Consider the following 18,831-nt stretch of genomic DNA (forward strand, 5'->3'; position numbering starts at 1 on the left):
CACGTCTCTCTGTATGAATTAGCTTTTCAGATTTTTTACAGCTGAGGCCTGTAGTTTATAAAGGCAGGGAGTGGGAGGGGTTCAGAACAGATAAACTCCTTCACTTGGATTACCCATCTTCCCAAAGGGGAGGCGTGTTTGAACAGGTGCAGTGTAATTTAATTTTAAAACTCCAAAATACTGCTGGTGTCCCACTTCTAGGAGCACATAAGTTTATTAAAAGAGACACATAAATATTATGCAAATCAAACCCAATGAAGTTACTACCACGTCAGTATACAGCAGGAGTGCTATAGCTACTGCACACAAGATTAAGCTAACAGCCCATAAACAGACTTCATATTGTAAACGCCCCATTAAATCTTTTAAGAGTCTTAACCCATGGACGAACTGCTAAAAGACTGGCAAAAACAGCATGAGAGGTGCAAACGCCGCAAACAATGGCTCCTTTAAAAGCCTTGTGAACAGGTGTGTTATGCTAACAAGCATGCTAGCACATGTTTGCCTTCTCACACATTCGCACGTTGTGATTGGCGGAGGCTTTTGTTTATCGTCTCTCTATCTGAGCACTGATCTCACTTTTGCATTGGGAATGTAAATGGTTTAGAACAACATGAGGTTGGGATCTACTGTTTCCGTAGCAAAAATGGGCGTGTTGTAAGTTTGACATACAGTTGAAAGGTGATGAAAACACAATGTACATGTCATTACGTCTGGCTGTCTTTGGAACAGGTGCTCCAGTAATGGTTAAAAAAAAAGAAATTTGGAAACACACGGAAGCTTTAAGCTGCTGGAGAAACTCTATGAGGACGTATCATCTAATTCTTTGGCTAGTTCTGCTATTTTACAGCACAATAGGGTTCTGACGTGACCCCACTAACACCTTCCAAAACTGGCTTAATTTAGGATTCATAGATTTGCACTTTATCTAAAAACAATTTTAACTTTGGTATTATTTAAAGGCAACATAGACGACTATTGTTCTCATAGCAACCCCCCCACACACCCACGTTTGTGTTCATAAAGAAGCTCCACATCTTTTAAGGTGGAACAGAAAGTTTGAGTAAGCAGCTGGCTGTACCTTGTTTGTGGTTGAACCTTGACTTAATATAACTCTTCGGTACACACTTTTGGTATACGTTTACTTTCATGGACAGTTAGCTAAGACTCCTGAATATCTTCCGAATTTGGAGTCAGTTCCACCTTAAATTAAGCAATACACCTTAAACAGCAAAACATAAGTCAATATTACCCACCTATAGAACAGGAATTGTACAACATCCTCAACCCTTTTAATGCTTTTAAACGTTCTGAGGTCTCTCCACAATCCAAACACCCCCCGGATGCAGTTTCTCAGCCGTGCGACTCACCGAGAGAATTCTGTTTCCCATTAACTGAGCCAGGGCTGCATACGTGAACATCAGCTTTAAGGCTATTTCAGAGATGAGTATTCAGAACCACCATGTTATAGCAACTCAATTTCCCAAGGCTAGCAGTGGTGTTGACAGGCGTGTGTTTGTGTTCCTGACCCTGGCCCTGCTCTCATTACCAGCAGAGATCAGAGGTGGCGACACTGTCCACACTTCCAGTGTCTATTTCTCCAGAGCAGACAGTTCCTGGCCTTTCTTTCTTTTGTTTTGTTTTTTTCTCTCTGAGTCCCACACCCAGGACAGGAATTCTCAAGACCCCACTACACACACACGGACCACTGGCCTGGCCACAAAGCTGACAGCAAACAAACAGACAACACCCTCCTCCTCAACTACGCATGATCAGATACAAATTCACCCCACCCAGACACACACCACACCACATCTCAAATAACCATCCAGTGCTCAGTCATTCCTCAGTGTTTACACTCACACAGACACCGGCTGTTATTAACTACAGTCTGGTAACCATGCCCTATTGTTCGTATGTTTGGAATCACTGTGATATCAGATTATCTTGGCTTATCTGTGAAATGCTGTGGGTCAGTGTTGAGATGCTAATGAGCAATGAGGACTGACCATTATCCTAGGGATCACTCCAAAAGGGGGACTGTGCAGAGATACAACTAAGAGCACAACTGCAGATTTTCTTAAATCTATAAGATCATGCAAACCTCAAAAAAAAAAGTTAAACAAAAAGGGCACACTGTTTATAAAGAAGAAAACACACAAAAATGTGGAGCAACTGCACGGTTGCCGAAATCTTTACAACTGTCATTACTGCGATAGTAACAGAGAATCTGGCTACAATTACCACGGCAACTCCACTCCAGATGTTAATCGGAATTTTATAGCGCCAAAGAAATGCCACTAAAGTCTGGCATCATACATCGGTCTGTATTGTATTTACTCCAGAGACACTGACACTTACTGACATCTCAAATAAGCTCCTGTTATGGACTGAGTTCAGAAACACAAGGAATTTAAAGGGACATTGTTACGAAATGTTTGTTCTTGACATTCATTGAGCGATATCATGCAAGCGGTTGTTTGTGAGGGAGTGCTGTTGGGACATCCTGACTCACCCTGGCATCTCCATTGTTGCTCCTGGTGTGATTGAAGGCCTGGGCCGGGTCTTTGTGGTAGAGCTTCAGACAGGAGTGGGGTGTGATGTTTCTAAAAACACGAGGCACACAACAACCTTATATTTCTAAAAGGGCTGGGGTTTAGAGAAGAGATAATCATTACACAAAATAACTGAACAATTTTCCACTAATTAGAAACACGTGCAGGGAACAGGTTGTAAATTGTCAGAGCTAAAGTTTAAAAAGTGGAACCATCAATGTGTCCAAACCTACAATGTTCACACCTGTCAAATGGCTCCAAAAATAACAGCGTCTCATTCTGAGAGAGAGGTCATGGGGCATGTTGACACACGTTTGTTCCCCATAACTATTCTGAACTGATAAAAAGCCAAGCCCCGCTCCCATGTTTTAAAAAAACACACACACACACCAACCCACACATCACACTCCCTCTCCCACACACACACACACACGCGTGTGATGGAACACAAATTCATTCGACTTTCCTGTTGACTTGTGTTTGAGCCGCAGGGGCCGGTATGGCGCAGGGTGTGTATCCAGCAGTTTGCACGCAGTCTGACACACACACACACACACACACGCTAACACACCATCGTGCTAATTTAGAGTGAAAGTTAGCAGCAACCGGTTTGCAATATGCAAATCAGATGCCATGGGCGAGCATTATCATATTTTTTTATGTGCCAGTAGCATAACAGGAGCTCAACACGCTTGGAGGAGAACCCCCTGTCTAGTTCTGTTATGTCAGCTAAGAGGTGTCTACACTGGCTGAAGGACTCTGCATATGCACAAATTAGTACACAAGCAGACTGAACCAGCATATCAACTCCTCCTCATGAGCTTTCACTGTTAGCCATATTAGCTCCTTTGCTAACACTGACAATGTGCTCCACATGGATGAATAACTGAGTAGAACATGTGCGCTGGTCTCTGCACAGAGGCCTGGGGTTGTTTTTTTAAGGGAATTGAATTATTTCCTTCATTGATTAGCGACTGACGGCACAAAGTACTTAAACATACCACAATTCAATTGAGCAAATAATCGGCTTATGGTACATTTTTCCGGTCTACTAGGATTGTGTGTGTTCCCATAAAATCCCCCCAAAAAATTGCCATAGTTACATTTTTTTAGATCTATTTTGGAAATTTGCCTAATTATTTTCCCAGTGTTAACGACTGCTGGTTCCCACCCACTGTATGAATCTGCATGCACACACACACACACAGATATGCATTGCCGGCTAATTTTGGGAGTGTGAAGCCAAGCACACGCTTCTGAAACACGTGAAGCAGCTGCCACACCTCTCTCAAATGCTCACACGCACACATCATCACAGAGCAGCTGAACACTCCAGTAACCCTCTCCCATCCCTTTTTATTATTAGGACAAATTAGATATAGATTAAAAAGAAACCATAACTGTAAATATATACTGTAAACCACATAGATACTGAAATAAAACATGAAGTCTGGGAGTTGAGAGGATAACCCACACTGACCGGACGTCGGTGAGCTCGTAGTAGACGTTGCGAGCGTGATCTTTGATGTAAATGGCTACGCTCGGAGACTCCAGCATTTTCAGATTGAGCTGCTGAGGGAAGGCACTGACGAACAGAGCTCTGACTGTGTCCACCGTGGTCACTTCACTGGGCATCAGGATCTGCCTGGTCTCCTCTCCGTACTGCAGGTACAAAACCCCTGCACAGAGACGTGAATCTCAGTCGGTCTCTTAATTATATCCACTTTTAATTCTGGTTTGTAAGTACCAACACGTTTTGTGGTCTATTTGCTAAAAGCCCAGTAGCTAATAAGTCGACATACAGCATGTGTAGTCCATGGCTGGACTCTGATTTGCTGTAATTTCAATGTATTAAATATTGCAGTGTACGATTTTAAGTAAATCACTCACCCTTTTATCATTCCAGCGACTAAACAGACCGATGCGAGTCAAATTAACAGTCAATGTGTTACTCTTTTTCAGTCTGAGACTTAATAAGGCCCAAGCTGCAGGGTTTACTGTGTAATTATCCGTTTAAAGCCACATTTCTTTCACAGCAGCGTAAACTGAGTGGACAGTGTGTGATGTGTCCATTAAAAAAACCTCAGCAGGATCCCAGCAGCCGCAACTAAACCCCTGACATTTTTGAACAAAATCACAGTAATGCCTCCGCTCCAAATGAGTAACATATGTGGCAGCGGTGACTCGGTCAGCAGTCTGAAAACCACTGTAAAACACGTTAAATACGAGACGCATCGGAATGAACGCCATCTTAAAGAAATGTGAGCACGTTAATTGCTACATCTTGGGCACTGCTTTTAAGCTCCTTCTTAAGGAAGACCAAATAAATCACACAGAACCAAGCTTCTGAAATAACAAGCTTTGACAAACACTGTACTCATAGTCAAGTTTTTATGGAATTTTCGGTTCCACCTTAAATGCTTCAGCAGTTATAGTCTCATGCCTAGATGCTAGATAGCAGTTGCGGCATCATTTAAGGTGGAAAGGAAATCTTGATTAGTAGGCATAGGCACCAGACAATTTAAGGTGGCGCAATTTAAGGTGGACTGGTCCAAGAATGCAACTGCTTCACCTGTTTAAGGTGGATGGGAATTTGGGTGAAAACTGAACAGATGACATTGTGATTAAACAGAAGCACATAGTGTTATATGGTGTATGTATCGTGTTACCTAACGACCGGTCCTTGGTGTAGTTGCTGGATTTGACCGCAGGGAGGCTGGCCCGGGTCCTGCTGCCCCTGGTGAAGGCGGCAGGTGCTTCTCCTTCAGACATGGCCTCCACGGACTCCAGGGGGCGCTCCCCCTGCTCCACTACACTGGGCTGGGGGCTTCCACTGTGAACAGGACCCTTAGCCTAGAACAGAATACAGTCTATCAACATCAGATATAGACATATAACACCTTCTGGACATTATGGGTAAAATATTCAGGTCCAGGTAGTGTACACCACTCTAGATTTAAGACAATACTGACCACACAGGCAGTGAAATCTTTACAGCACTCACAGAGACTGAAAGACTTTAGGAACTGAAACTTTGTAAGTGCTCTGGTATAAACGTTACTTTCCTGCCACTGGGTTTGACCTCGTAAACCTCCACCCTTCTCACGGGTGACCTTAGGATCATGTGCATCAGCTGCACTCGTGTGCTATTCTATTGACCAATGCTTTTCTTTGGCGAGTATGCAAGCTATGTGTATACGGCATTGCACGCACTCACCAAATTCCCTAATTAGAAGTGTCTGCATACATTTGCACACACAGTGCACATTACAGCAAGCTCTAAATGCTTTTTATGGCTCTAAATGCCATGTGGGAAACTGTCACACTGAGATTCATCGGAGGAAACATGAGGAGAGGGAGAAAGAGCAGAGAACGCAACATTCATTTCCTGTGCCTGATCCATCCACACACACACACACACACACACACACCAAGGAAATGCAGGGTCTGAAATGCTTATTATACAAGAGCTTTTTTCCACTGATGATATTCTACTATGTGCTCTTTGGATCATGTGGAAAGGTCAGAAATAAAATGGCAAAGTTCTGTTTTTGCCGAAAGCACAGACAGTCGCTTTCTTCCACTTTCCATTCGCATCTGCAGCAGGGCTACACCACAGAAACAAGATACTAATATTATAATTGTATTATTACATATACTCCCAATGCAATAAAAGACACTGGTGAATGAGTTATTGCGTTTTATTCGGAGTTTACCAGCATGTTTTTTCTTGAAACGTTAATGTGGATTTCTCACACCATTCTGAGAGACTGGAGTCTGGTCTTGAATAAGTGCCTGGGGGCATTGCCGGGACGGTCCCTGTGTAGACGTACTATGCTTCAAGGACTTTTATAGCAGTCAACAGTGTTCCTCAGTGATCAGTAAGCTGCCCCAGGGTTGTACTCTCTGTTTTCTTACACAGTGAATACACAGCAAATCTGTCAAGGCTTCTCCAAGTCAGTTACAGCTGAGCTGTGTCATCTGCTTCAAAATAAGGAAAGGAAAAAGGGGATTTATTTCTAGTGGCAGTATAAAAGGATAAAAACACACACATACACACACACCCCCACCTACACACACCCACACCACCCACACCCACACACCACACACACACACACACACACACACACACACATATACCACACACACACACAAACCTACCACACACACACACACCCACACACACCACACACACACACACACACACACACACACACACACACACACACACACACTGAATTTCTTATTATAAAAGAGGTTTTCCACTGATGGTATTCTGTGTATCATGTTGAAATGTCAAAAATAAAGCAGCAAATTTCTGTTCCTGCATCCAGGAGCACACACACACACACACACACACACACACACACACACACCACCCTTTAATGTTTGCTGGCCCAGATCCTGATCCATTGTCAGCCTGCAGTTGATCAGTATTCATTATGTGTCCAAACTGAAAATGATAACCTTGTGAAGAGGGAAAGTGAGAAAAAAACGTGAAGAAGATTCATCAGATCGAAAGACACATTGGAGCCTGGAGCCATCTCTGCAGTTTTAGAGGCTCAGAAAAGTGACAAACACAGCCTACACACACACACACACACACTGAGTCACAGTGAGTTTCATCACAACTCCACACACACACACACACACACACACACACACACACACACACACACACACCGAGTCACAGTGAGTTTCATCACAACTCCACACACACACACACACACACACACAGGAACCAGGAACATGACTGACTGCCTATTACATCCAAACAATTATCTCACAGCTGAACATGCTTAGAGGAGAACCCCAATCTTTGACTTTTTTACACTGAGTAAATGGGGAAGACAGAGAGACATACCCCCCCACCCACACACACACACACCCCTGGAGGCATTCTGGAGTTCCAGATGTCTGTGGGATCACTGGTCATTGGATCTTTTGACAACAGGAGCCACGACTTTAGCTTTACCAGACGATAAGGGGTTAAGGCGCTTAATGCTAAGCTTTATGATCATTTATGATGCATATAGCATCTCATCCCTGGAGCATGAAATTCCCATCTATTTATATATAGGAATTAAAGTGCAGTACTCTTCATGCCTAGGTTGAGAAACCTCCGCCCAGTGCTCATTGATGAGGGCTGGCTGAAGGCAATGAAGATGACAGTGTGTTTGCGCGTGTGTGTGTGTGTGTGTGTGTGACCTCACAGTCTCAAATAACCCCATTCCTTCCCATCTTACGCAATCAGAACAATGAGCAGGACTTCATCCCCAGCCCAACCTTCAATGGGATGTGGTCAGGAAATAACTAGTTACAGTCACACAGCAACACACACACACACACACACACACACACACTTAACCTGCTCCCTCCCTTCTCAGAGCTTTCATTTGACCTCTATAGTATTTCAGACACCTGTATTATATACTCTATTATCATCATTGATATTAAATTCATGATCAAATTGTCCCCAAAAGATATGGAGGAGAACACACACCCACACACACCACTTACATGAAGCGCTCACCCATTACAACTCCATATATATTAGTCACATTCTAGTACACAATCCCTGTGCACACTAAAGCCCATAAAAACATAGCACATTTTAACACAGTGAGCCAAACTCTCTCCTCCTCTCCATCACGTCTCCTCAGCAATATCCACGTTCAGGGCCATCGCAGGGCACCACACACTCACACGTTCACTCACACTGTCACACCTATGGACACTTTTGAGTCGCCTATCCAGCTTCTAAAGCGAGTTGCAGGAAAAGAAATCCATTATCACCATCATCATCACTTCAGTGTGCAGCCCTGGACACGCAGGAGCTAATTATCACGTCTGAGGGAGCAGGTTAACCCTGTCTGAGCTATTTACAGGCAGGGAGGGAGGGGTGAGGTGCACTGTGTGTGTGTGTGTGTGTGCGTCTGTGTGTGTGTGTGTGTTCCAGATATATATCACAGTGTAGAAGCCAGAATTGTTTTACACATTAAAACTGCAATAATCATTAAAATCATTAAAAAATAAAGACGTGTGGTAAAGTTAATGTAAGATTACGACTTGTAAAGTTGTAGTTATGGATCTGGTGAGGGCAGGTCGGCAAGGAAATTTGTAATGGAACTGTGACAAGACTCAGTTGTGTGTGTGTGTGTGTTTTTGAGAGAGTTTTTGTTGTTTAATTAGATAAATAGCTATTTAAACCTCATTTTGTCAGTTGCCTAAACATTTACAAAGTACTATACATTATATTCTGATAAATATTTGTTGCTATATTTACAAAATAAAGATAATGAATGCATTAAAAACATAAAAACATTACATTTTTTTAAACGTTTTATTGTGATAATTAAAACAAAAAGTGCAACTTTGATTTACATCTAAATAATTCCCAGGAGTTTGTAATAAATTTAAAAACAAAGCAAAATAGAAAAAAAAAACCCTGTGGTACTACATCATGCTGATGCCCTGGGAGTACCTGCATGACAAAGACATCTAAATAATGTTCTCATCCTTGGCAGCTGGCAGCTGTGGGTAAAACTGAGCAGTAGACCCTTAGAAGCGGAAGATACTAAAAGCGCTTGATACTATCTCCACACAGGTGCCGGTGCATTTAGGGTTTCCTCACCACTCAAGCATTACACCACACCACAGAAAGAATAATAGCCTTGATTGTCTCGGCTGGGCTTTAGCTTCACATCAAACCTAGCTGAGATTTATAACCCATGACAGACGGCTCAGTTCACTGCATAAACCTCCGCTCCTTTAGCAGCTCATGCAACAAAGCATTAGGGAAAAGGTCCTGCAAATTAAAGCTACTTTCAGTGCGGTGAAACCACGTGAGAGGAAACAGCAAACTGGACAAACTGGAATTTTTACAAATATCAAAGCAAAAAATGAGCAGCGGATGTATGTCAGATGAAAGGATTCCTAAGTGATTAGCCGTAGCTAAATAAATGACTCCGCAAAATTTTGCAGAACTAAGACATTGTCTTTTTGAGTGCAGACAGTGCAAAGTGTGCAAAGGGGTCATTACAGTACAATCATGTAAAGCCAAAAAGCTACACAACTCAGTGCAAGTGCTATAAGCAATATTTAGCAATAACCTAATCAGATCATGATAGTTAGGGTCTCCTGGCTTTTACTCCTCATTGGGACAGGCATGATATGTTTGCTCAGGCAAATGTAGTTTAAAGGAAAGGCAGTGGCTTGGTGAGCAGTTGGTTCGGTTGGCTGCTCGCTCTAATCACGAGTAAAGGAATGACCAGAGGACCACGGCTCATCTGCGCTGGACAGACGCCAGGCCTTTGAAAAGCTCAGCCAGGCTAGAATAAATCTAGCCTCCCCAGCTACGTCCCACTGGCTCTGGAGGATATTTGAAAATACAAGGGGCTGCACTCCCCCGGGATGGGCTCCAAAATCTCAGTGCCCTGAGCCCCCAGTGAGTAAATGACATGAGAAAATGGAATGGCACTAGAACCATGGGGGAGTGGGTGTACGTGTGTGTGCTTGTGTGTGTTTGCTGGGATACTTATACTAATCACTGCAGCACTGTATCTGGGCAGTGGGACTAGTTATAAACCAGATATAACACCATTGTAGACCAGAGTAGATAAGCACTAAACCACACATAAAAGGCTAACAAACAGATGAAAGACTAAAATAGGCAGATACATCAGAACGTACATCATAACAACATCATAATACAGATATAATAACAGCCTAGGCCAGCGTAAATAAACCTACAAAGCAGAAAAGAACACACATCATAAACAAGTGTAAATCAATGTCATCCAATACATAACCTGTACAAACCTTCTAAACCAATCACACCAGCACTAAACAAGTGTAAACCATCTATAATCCAGTATACACCAGCACTAAACCAGTATAAACCAGTGCTTAACCAGCGCAAACCATCTATAAAACAGTACATACCGGCACTAAAACGATATAAACCATTGTAAACCATCTATAAATGAGTATTTAACAGCACTAAACCGGTATAAACCATTGTAAACCATCTATAAATGAGTATTTAACAGCACTAAACCGGTATAAACCAGTGTAAACCATCTATAAATGAGTATTTAACAGCACTAAACCAGTATAAACCAGTGTAAACCATCTATAAATGAGTATTTAACAGCACTAAACCAGTATAAACCATTGTAAACCATCTATAAACCAGTACATACCGGCACTAAACCAGTATAAACCACTGTAAACCATCTATAAACCAGTACATACCAGCACTAAAACTATAAAAACCAGTGTAAACCATCTATAAACGAGTATTTAACAGCACTAAACCGGTATAAACCAGTACTAAACCAGTACAAACCATTTGCAAACCAGTATGGATCAGCATTAACCCAGTAGTCTATAAACCAACACTAAACCATCATGTACCAACATCAAACAATTACAAGCTTTAAACACAGACGAGAGTTTTTGAATGAGCCACAATACATGAGAACCAATGAGAACAGAAGTTATTTACACATGAAGCTTAAGGAGATAGAGAGAGGATAGAGAGGGGTGTGGAATGGTGCTGTAAAACACAAGCAGGATCGCTTTTAATCCAGAGGAGTGGACACCCAGTTTCTACAGTTGTCCTTGGTATTTACATGTATTACACACCTGAAACAAGTGCACGCAACTCCCTCCAGTCGAGCAAAGGAACATCACTAAACAGCAGCTTTGTCTTGATTCACTTTTCAGAGCCCCACAAGTTCATGCAACTTCCTCCTGGTGCAACATCATTAACACGAGCCTAAAACACGCGTTTAACCCGCGTTCATCTTCTAAAGACCAGACCAGAGCCTAAAAGAGCGGAGTGTGCATTTACCTTAAAACGAGACCTGCTCCTCCTCCTCTCCACTGCGGCTCACTCTGGGGCTGCGCTCAGGAAACACTCGCGCGCAGAACGACCATGTGACGTCACGCAAAAAAAAATAAAAAAATCCTAGTTCTCACCTGTAAAACCTGCTCGGTCTCGCGCTCGCCTGTGTTTGAGGAGGAAAAGTGGGTCGTAGGTGCCTTTCCGCAGCTTCATGCTCCGTTGAAAGTCGCACGCGCTTCTGTGAGAGCTTCTACACAACGGAGTTAGTTGAGGGAGTTGAAGAGAAGGAGGGGCGCGCGCAGTGAAAGGGGGGGGGGGGGTTCCTCGTGCAAAAACTCAAACCGAAACTCTAAGTCTAAGGTCGGATATTCTTACTCTTTTAAAATAATGATCACTATTTTCTATTACATTAATGAAGGGATATTAAAAAAAAAGCGAGAACAGACAAATATCTATAAACAATACATATCTTATATAGTGTAGTAGTGAGCCGTCTACTGGACAGTGTCCGCTATTGCACTGAGATTTAAAAATACTGCTTTGAAATACTGATTATGACGTAGTATCTTTTAGTAAAATATTACTGCATCATAATAATGACTTAATATCACATAATAACAAGTTAGTATCTTATAAGAACGATTTATTTGATAAAAATACTATCTAATTGTGACGTCATCGTATTAATGTATCTTATATTGTCTAATAATAAAGACCTGGTATTTAATGGTAATTACTTTAATAATAATGAGAAAGTTTATTATATTATTTCATCATTTTGCATTCACAGTAGGTTCACTTGTGATACTGAATTGTAAAGAGTACACACACACACACACACACACACACTATAAAACAAAAAGATATTCAAAATGAGTTGTGGCTTTGATACAATGAAACAAGCAGTTACATTCCTGTGTATCTCTCAAGGTTATCCAAGCAAAAAGGAGCCAGTGGAAATGTCAAGTGGAAATGACTAGCTATAAAAATGTCATTTTTCAGCAGTTCATCTGTTGGAAGCTCTTCATGCTTCATCACAGCACACAGTAACACTCCAGGACTATAAGAACATCATAAATCAAACATTAGCTCATCTGCAGATCCTGGTGTACGTAAACATATGGCTCTATTCTCTGCAGTTAATTTACTGTTCCATGAGTTTTGCTTTGCTTCTAAAAACTGTTGTTTAAATCTAAAAACATATCCCTGGAAATCAACTTGAAAATGTATTTATTCATCTGTGTATTTCAGTACAGTGTTTCAGTCGTCTGTTATATATATTACATTTAAAGGAACACTACATAATATTTTGACCTTAAAATTACAGCTTCAAAATCACTGTGATGTTTCACTGACCTGTAATTATGAGAATATAACCTCTCTGGGCCCAGCACTGCGGACATTGCACTATGTAACTTTTGGAGGGGGTAGGAAGCCACCCACTTTCTCCCCTCCCCCTCCCCACTGATTTCAGTACATTCATTCATTCATTCAATATCTGTAACCCTTATCCAGTTCAGGGTCACGGTGGGTCCAGAGCCTACCTGGAATCATTGGGCGCAAGGCGGGAATACACCCTGGAGAGGGCGCCAGTCCTTCACAGGTTGACACACACTCACACATACAAACACTTTTGAGTCGCCAATCCACCTACCAACGTGTGTTTTTGGAGCGTGGGAGGAAACCGCAGCACCCGGAGAAAACCAACGCAGACACAGGGAGAACACACCACACTCCTCACAGACAGTCACCCGGAGAAAACCAACGCAGACACAGGGAGAACACACCACACTCCTCACAGACAGTCGCCCAGAGGAAACCCACACAGACACAGGGAGAACACACCACACTCCTCACAGACAGTCACCCGGAGGAAACCCACACAGACACAGAGAGAACACACCACACTCCTCACAGACAGTCACCCGGAGGAAACCCACGCAGACACAGGGAGAACACACCGAACTCCTCACAGACAGTCACCCGGAGCGGGAATCGAACCCACAACCTCCAGGTCCATGGAGCTGTGTGACTGGTACACTACCTGCTGAGCCACCGTGCCGCCTGATTTCAGTACAGTGCTGTAAAAATGTATAACACTAGTGTTCCTTTAATGGCTGTTTTGACTGGAAGTGAACCAATGAAAATGCCTTATTCCACAGCACTCTGTCATAAAATTACTCAACGATTAAAAACGGAGTAACACACCTGGAGACTAAAGGGTTAACAGAACTCACTAGGTTCTTACCTGATCTCTGAACCTCTCCTGGTGGCCCATGATGGTGGAGGCATGGTGGGGGTATTTCTGCTTCAGATGCTCCAGAAAGGCCTCCTTCCTTCGCTTGAGATTGTGCGGCTGCATAGGAACTGTGTGTCTGCGTGGAACGGTTCGAGGAGACCAGGGGTCAAGGTGTTCGCTTTGGTCCTTTCTGCTCTGCCTCCTGTCCAGACTGCCTGCATCCTCAACTGAGCACGCCCTGTGATCGCCTCTCACCAGCTCTACAATCAAAAAACAGACGGGGAAAACAGGCTCAGGAAGTGGGGTCAGATAGGGACTCACTTTCAGTTCAAGACCCACTGTTAATTATTTCTGATAAGAGAGATACAGGCACAGTAATGACTGTCTAAAAGGCCATTCAGCTGTTAGCTACCAGAGCAATTAAAGAGTCCGGCTCGCCATTTATCTCATATACTGCTTGTTCACAGCAGGATGTTCTTTACTGACAATGACTAGACCACATACCGTGGCCCTGTATGAAGCATCCAGAGCATTGAATATAGCCTCAGCTCATTATCCAAAGCCTCAGAGTCATGCAGCCCACACCAACCACTTTGAATGAACATAAAGGATCAATTCTTCGAGTACGACACACACTTATTAACAGAAGGAAATAAATGAAAGACAATAAATGTGATGTGATGTCTGGGAAAGCTAATAAAGTCTCTGTCATTGTGATGGAAATGGCACACACACCAATCAGCTTCAGTTGAGATGTTATTACACAGAAAACACCAACGTAGGGAACTTCTACAGTCAAAAAGGACAAGTTTGAATGAGAACATATTTATTTGATGCTAATAAGCCGTACCCCAAGAACAAACAAAGGATCCCTGCTGATGTTAGACTCCTACGTGGGCCGTAAATGTGGACCGAAATGCATTTAAAAATAAACAAATGCTGGGGAAAAAAAACGTATTCTACCGCAAGCTCCCAGAGTTCAGCAACAGATACAGAAAAATAAAGGTGTGCTAGTGGATAGACCAACAGTTTAAGAACAAAGTCCCTCATTAAGTGATCGTAAGGATTTTAGTTGTATTTTTGATTGCAGACATCAAAATCGAACAATTAGTCTCATTCATTGTCTGTAAACACTTATCCAGTTCAGGGATGGGTTCAGATGGGTCCGGAGCCTACCCAGAATCACAGGGCGCAAGGTGGAACACGCCCTGGAGGGGGCGCCACACCTTTGCAGGGTGACACACACTCACACATTCACTCACACAACCTCCCATAGTAACTGCATGAACTTAAACACATTCTGAAAGTGCTTACTCAAACACACAGTTCCACCTTAAATAATGCAGTGCTTCTAATTGAACAAAAATGTAATGTGGGAGTTTATTTTGCTGCATCTACATTGACTCTGAGGCATTTTAAGGGCCTATAGGAGCGGTCTATGGGACCTGATTTGACGGTAGACTACTACACATTGTTGATGGATTTATTATTTAGAAGCTATTCCAATTGTTGCTGTTGGGACTAAATCGCTTACATTTTATGAGGTTTTCATATAAAAATGACAACAAAACTTTAAGAGGCTTATGTCTTTGTTTGCCGTTTGATGGCACAAAGCCCTGAGCTCAAAGTAATGTTATCTTGTCATTTAAGATACAATGAAGCAGGCATTTAAACTCTCTCCAGATATGAACGCATGCCTCTAAAGGACAACAGCATGAAGCCAATCCTCAGCGTTCTGCTCTGTGATCCGAGTGAGAGGTCAGCAGTAATCGCCTCTTACTTCGTTTCTCACAGTGTTTAAGTAGGAGTCAGACTGTCTGCTTGTTAGTGTAAATACCACTATACTTTATCTATAGTCATTTTTCATAAAGAGATAGGAGTGTGTCTCTGGAATGTGCAGCCATAATACTATCATCTTATAAACCCTGCCGCTATGGACTTATTTTAGACTAATTGGAATACTTGGTAACCGTTTACATCAATGCTGTTATAATGTGTTACATGGCAGCTATAATACCTTATAACATCTGACATGGCTCTTAAGGGTGAAGTTCATGTTTGTAATAATAATAATAATAATAAAACATTTTAAAAAATAAAATTCTTAAGATGTTTCTCTCTCTTTGCTCACAGCACTGAAGAGACATCTAGAGTGTTCTCTCTGTGTCTGCGTGGGTGTCCTACGGGTGACTGTCTGTGAGGAGTGTGGTGTGTTCTCCCTGTGTCTGCGTGGGTGTCCTACGGGTGACTGTCTGTGAGGAGTTTGGTGTGTTCTCTCTGTGTCTGCGTGGGTGTCCTCCGGGTGACTGTCTGTGAGGAGTGTGGTGTGTTCTCCCTGTGTCTGCATGGGTTTCCTCCAGGTGACTGTCTGTGAGGAGTGTGGTGTGTTCTCCCTGTGTCTGTGTGGGTTTCCTCCAGGTGACTGTCTGTGAGGAGTGTGGTGTGTTCTCTCTGTGTCTGAGTGGGTTTCCTCCGGGTGACTGTCTGTGAGGAGTGTGGTGTGTTCTCCCTGTGTCTGCGTGGGTGTCCTCCGGGTGACTGTCTGTGAGGAGTGTGGTGTGTTCTCCCTGTGTCGGCGTGGGTGTCCTCCGGGTGACTGTCTGTGAGGAGTGTGGTGTGTTCTCTCTGTGTCTGAGTGGGTTTCCTCCGGGTGACTGTCTGTGAGGAGTGTGGTGTGTTCTCTCTGTGTCTGAGTGGGTTTCCTCCGCGTGACTGTCTGTGAGGAGTGTGGTGTGTTCTCCCTGTGTCTGCGTGGGTTTCCTCCGGGTGACTGTCTGTGAGGAGTGTGGTGTGTTCTCCCTGTGTCGGCGTGGGTGTCCTCCGGGTGCTCCGGACGCTCCAAAAACACACTTTGGTAGGTGGACTGAGAGACTCAAAAGTGTCCGTAGGTGTGAGTGAATTTGAGTGTGTGAAGGACTGGCGCCCACTCCAGGGTGTGCTCGGTGATTTTGGGTGTGCTCCCGACCCCTGGATAAGGGTTACTGATAACAAATGAATGAATGAACGTAGATCATTATTCACATTAACGCACAATTTCTTAAAACCTGTTTCATTCATTTAATTAATTCATTTTATCATTCATTTATTCACGTACTGTAACTAGTTCATCCTGATCAGGGTTCACCTCTGGACAATTTTACACACTCACCCAGTCTCAACCAGTGGCTACAGTTAAGCGTACATGCATTCATGTATCAATAATACAAGACTCTGAATCTCATAATTAAAAAAAAAATCAATTTGGGCTCTGTATCTGGGCGTGAAGCATTTTCTCTCACCTTCTTTTAAAACACTGTGACACTGCATGTGTAGCATCTGTCCTATTATATTAATAACTGTCTCTAACACTAGTTATTTCTCACCATCACCGCTTATTGGCCAGATATGGGAAGTCTCTGTGTATAAAAACGGTTCAAGACTTCATGCTGAAACATCTGGATCACATCTGACTGGGGGACCACCACTGGAACATGCTGAGCAGATGTTGAAAAGGAACGCTGAAACAGGTGTTGGCCTGATCATGAATAAATGTGAGATTATGTTCACTAATGGACTGTTCTCAGTCCTTCATACACAAACACACACACACACACATACACACACACACACACACACACACACACACACACACACACACACACACACCATTTAATAATATCCCACAGGGACTCATTTCAAAACTCTAAGTGCTATAAAGCAATAAAAATACAGAGAAAATCCTAGATTTTAAAGAAATAGCTTTTAGTTCCGTCACTCCTGATCCACGCTTGGCACCGAGTCACTAATGATAGCGATCGTAAGCTCATGTGCAGCTGCTCCAGACATAGAAACAATTGCCGATTTGGTAAGATCATTTATTCTGAGGATAAATGATCTTACCAGAGTCATATGACCTCATCGGACAACTGTAGGACAATGCCTTCACATCCTGCAATTAACATATACATGTATGAATGCTTAATATAGGAGTGTGTATGTGCTGCATGTGTGTGTTTTGATGGAAATTGTGCTTCCCCATGCTTCTTATCGCTTTCCTTCCCTGGAAAACTCAGTTCTGGAAAGTGGAGAAAATCCAGGCATTGTCCTCACAACCCATTTTCCAAGTGTGTTTGAGGTCATGCTATGGGGAGGATTTCCTCAAACACACACACACACACACACACACACACACCAGAGAGAAACTATCTGTAACACTACAGACTGTCGTATGTTACTTGAGATGATTTTGAAGTTTTAAATGAACTTATAAAGTAATAAACCTCTTACTCTCTCCACATCACATCACGTTAATGTGGGGCCTCATGTGGCCTTTTACTTTAATAATACGCTGAGCAAATTGAAGATGACAAATTAGAGCACATAAGGCAACATCTTTGATAAATAATATAGGCTCTAATTGCTACAAACGACCCCCACGAGCCAGTGACATCCAGGGCTGGGGCTATGCAAAATGCTCTGCAAAAAAAGCATATGTTGTTGGTGTTGTGTGGCTCTCGTAGCTAGATGTGATTTATTTAGAGGTGGTGTCTGGGCGTTTGTCATGTTTTTTTGTTTGTGGAGTTGGTGGCTGTGTATTTGTCCCCACCATCTCCACATACTCTACCAGTACTCAATAGAGCCTCTGTTATTGCTAGTTCAGCTCAGCACTACAAGAACTGCACTATGTAACTTTGGGAGGTAGGTAACTGCCACCCCCACCCTGCTTTCAAAACAGTGCCGTAAAAGTGAATTACACTGTGCAACTGTAGGGGGAGCTCCAAATCTTACCTAGTGTTCCTTTAAAGACGTAATGAACTGTGTTTACCACTGTAGCAGAAATATTTATGCAGGGTTTACGGTACAGAGCAGGTCCTCCATGTCAGTGTGAAGTGAGATAAAGGATAGTCCCATGAGAAAATTGCTCCATTCATTTTAGTTTAAGTGCCACAGTGTTGTATGGTGTTTAGACAAGGCTCTAACCTCTGCACGGCTGCATCATTAGTTAGACTTAATTGTACGGCTGGATTAATAGTTGTAGATGAACGGTGCTACTGTGTCTCAGCTCTGTGGTGTAGCTAAGCTAATCCTCCTGCAGAGCACAGATTAATCACTGTCAGAAACCCTGGAGGAGGCCCACAGTGGTGTGAGAGTCAGACGCACCCCAAAATCAGAAAAGAAAAGAAAAAGCAGACAAAACAACAAGGTGA

The 18,831-nt window shown here is 42.8% G+C and overlaps 1 protein-coding gene across 2 annotated transcripts in view; it reads right to left on the reverse strand.

Annotated features, from left to right (window-relative positions):
• The window catches only part of LOC136678167 (sickle tail protein-like), a 54,146-nt gene extending 40,441 nt beyond the window's left edge, over positions 1-13,705 (reverse strand). For both annotated transcript variants that reach the window (XM_066656093.1, XM_066656092.1), the window contains exons 1-4: positions 13,655-13,705; positions 5,225-5,408; positions 4,036-4,234; positions 2,516-2,606 (exon numbers count right to left, since the gene is read on the reverse strand). In XM_066656093.1, the coding sequence (XP_066512190.1) occupies positions 2,516-2,606; positions 4,036-4,234; positions 5,225-5,408; positions 13,655-13,684 (504 nt within the window). In that variant the 5' untranslated portion in view covers positions 13,685-13,705. The remainder of the gene's footprint in view (positions 1-2,515; positions 2,607-4,035; positions 4,235-5,224; positions 5,409-13,654) is intronic.
• Positions 13,706-18,831: the final 5,126 nt, after the last annotated feature.

The sequence above is a fragment of the Hoplias malabaricus genome, chromosome Y (genome assembly GCF_029633855.1).
Source record: "Hoplias malabaricus isolate fHopMal1 chromosome Y, fHopMal1.hap1, whole genome shotgun sequence".
Taxonomy (NCBI): Eukaryota; Metazoa; Chordata; class Actinopteri; order Characiformes; family Erythrinidae; genus Hoplias; species Hoplias malabaricus.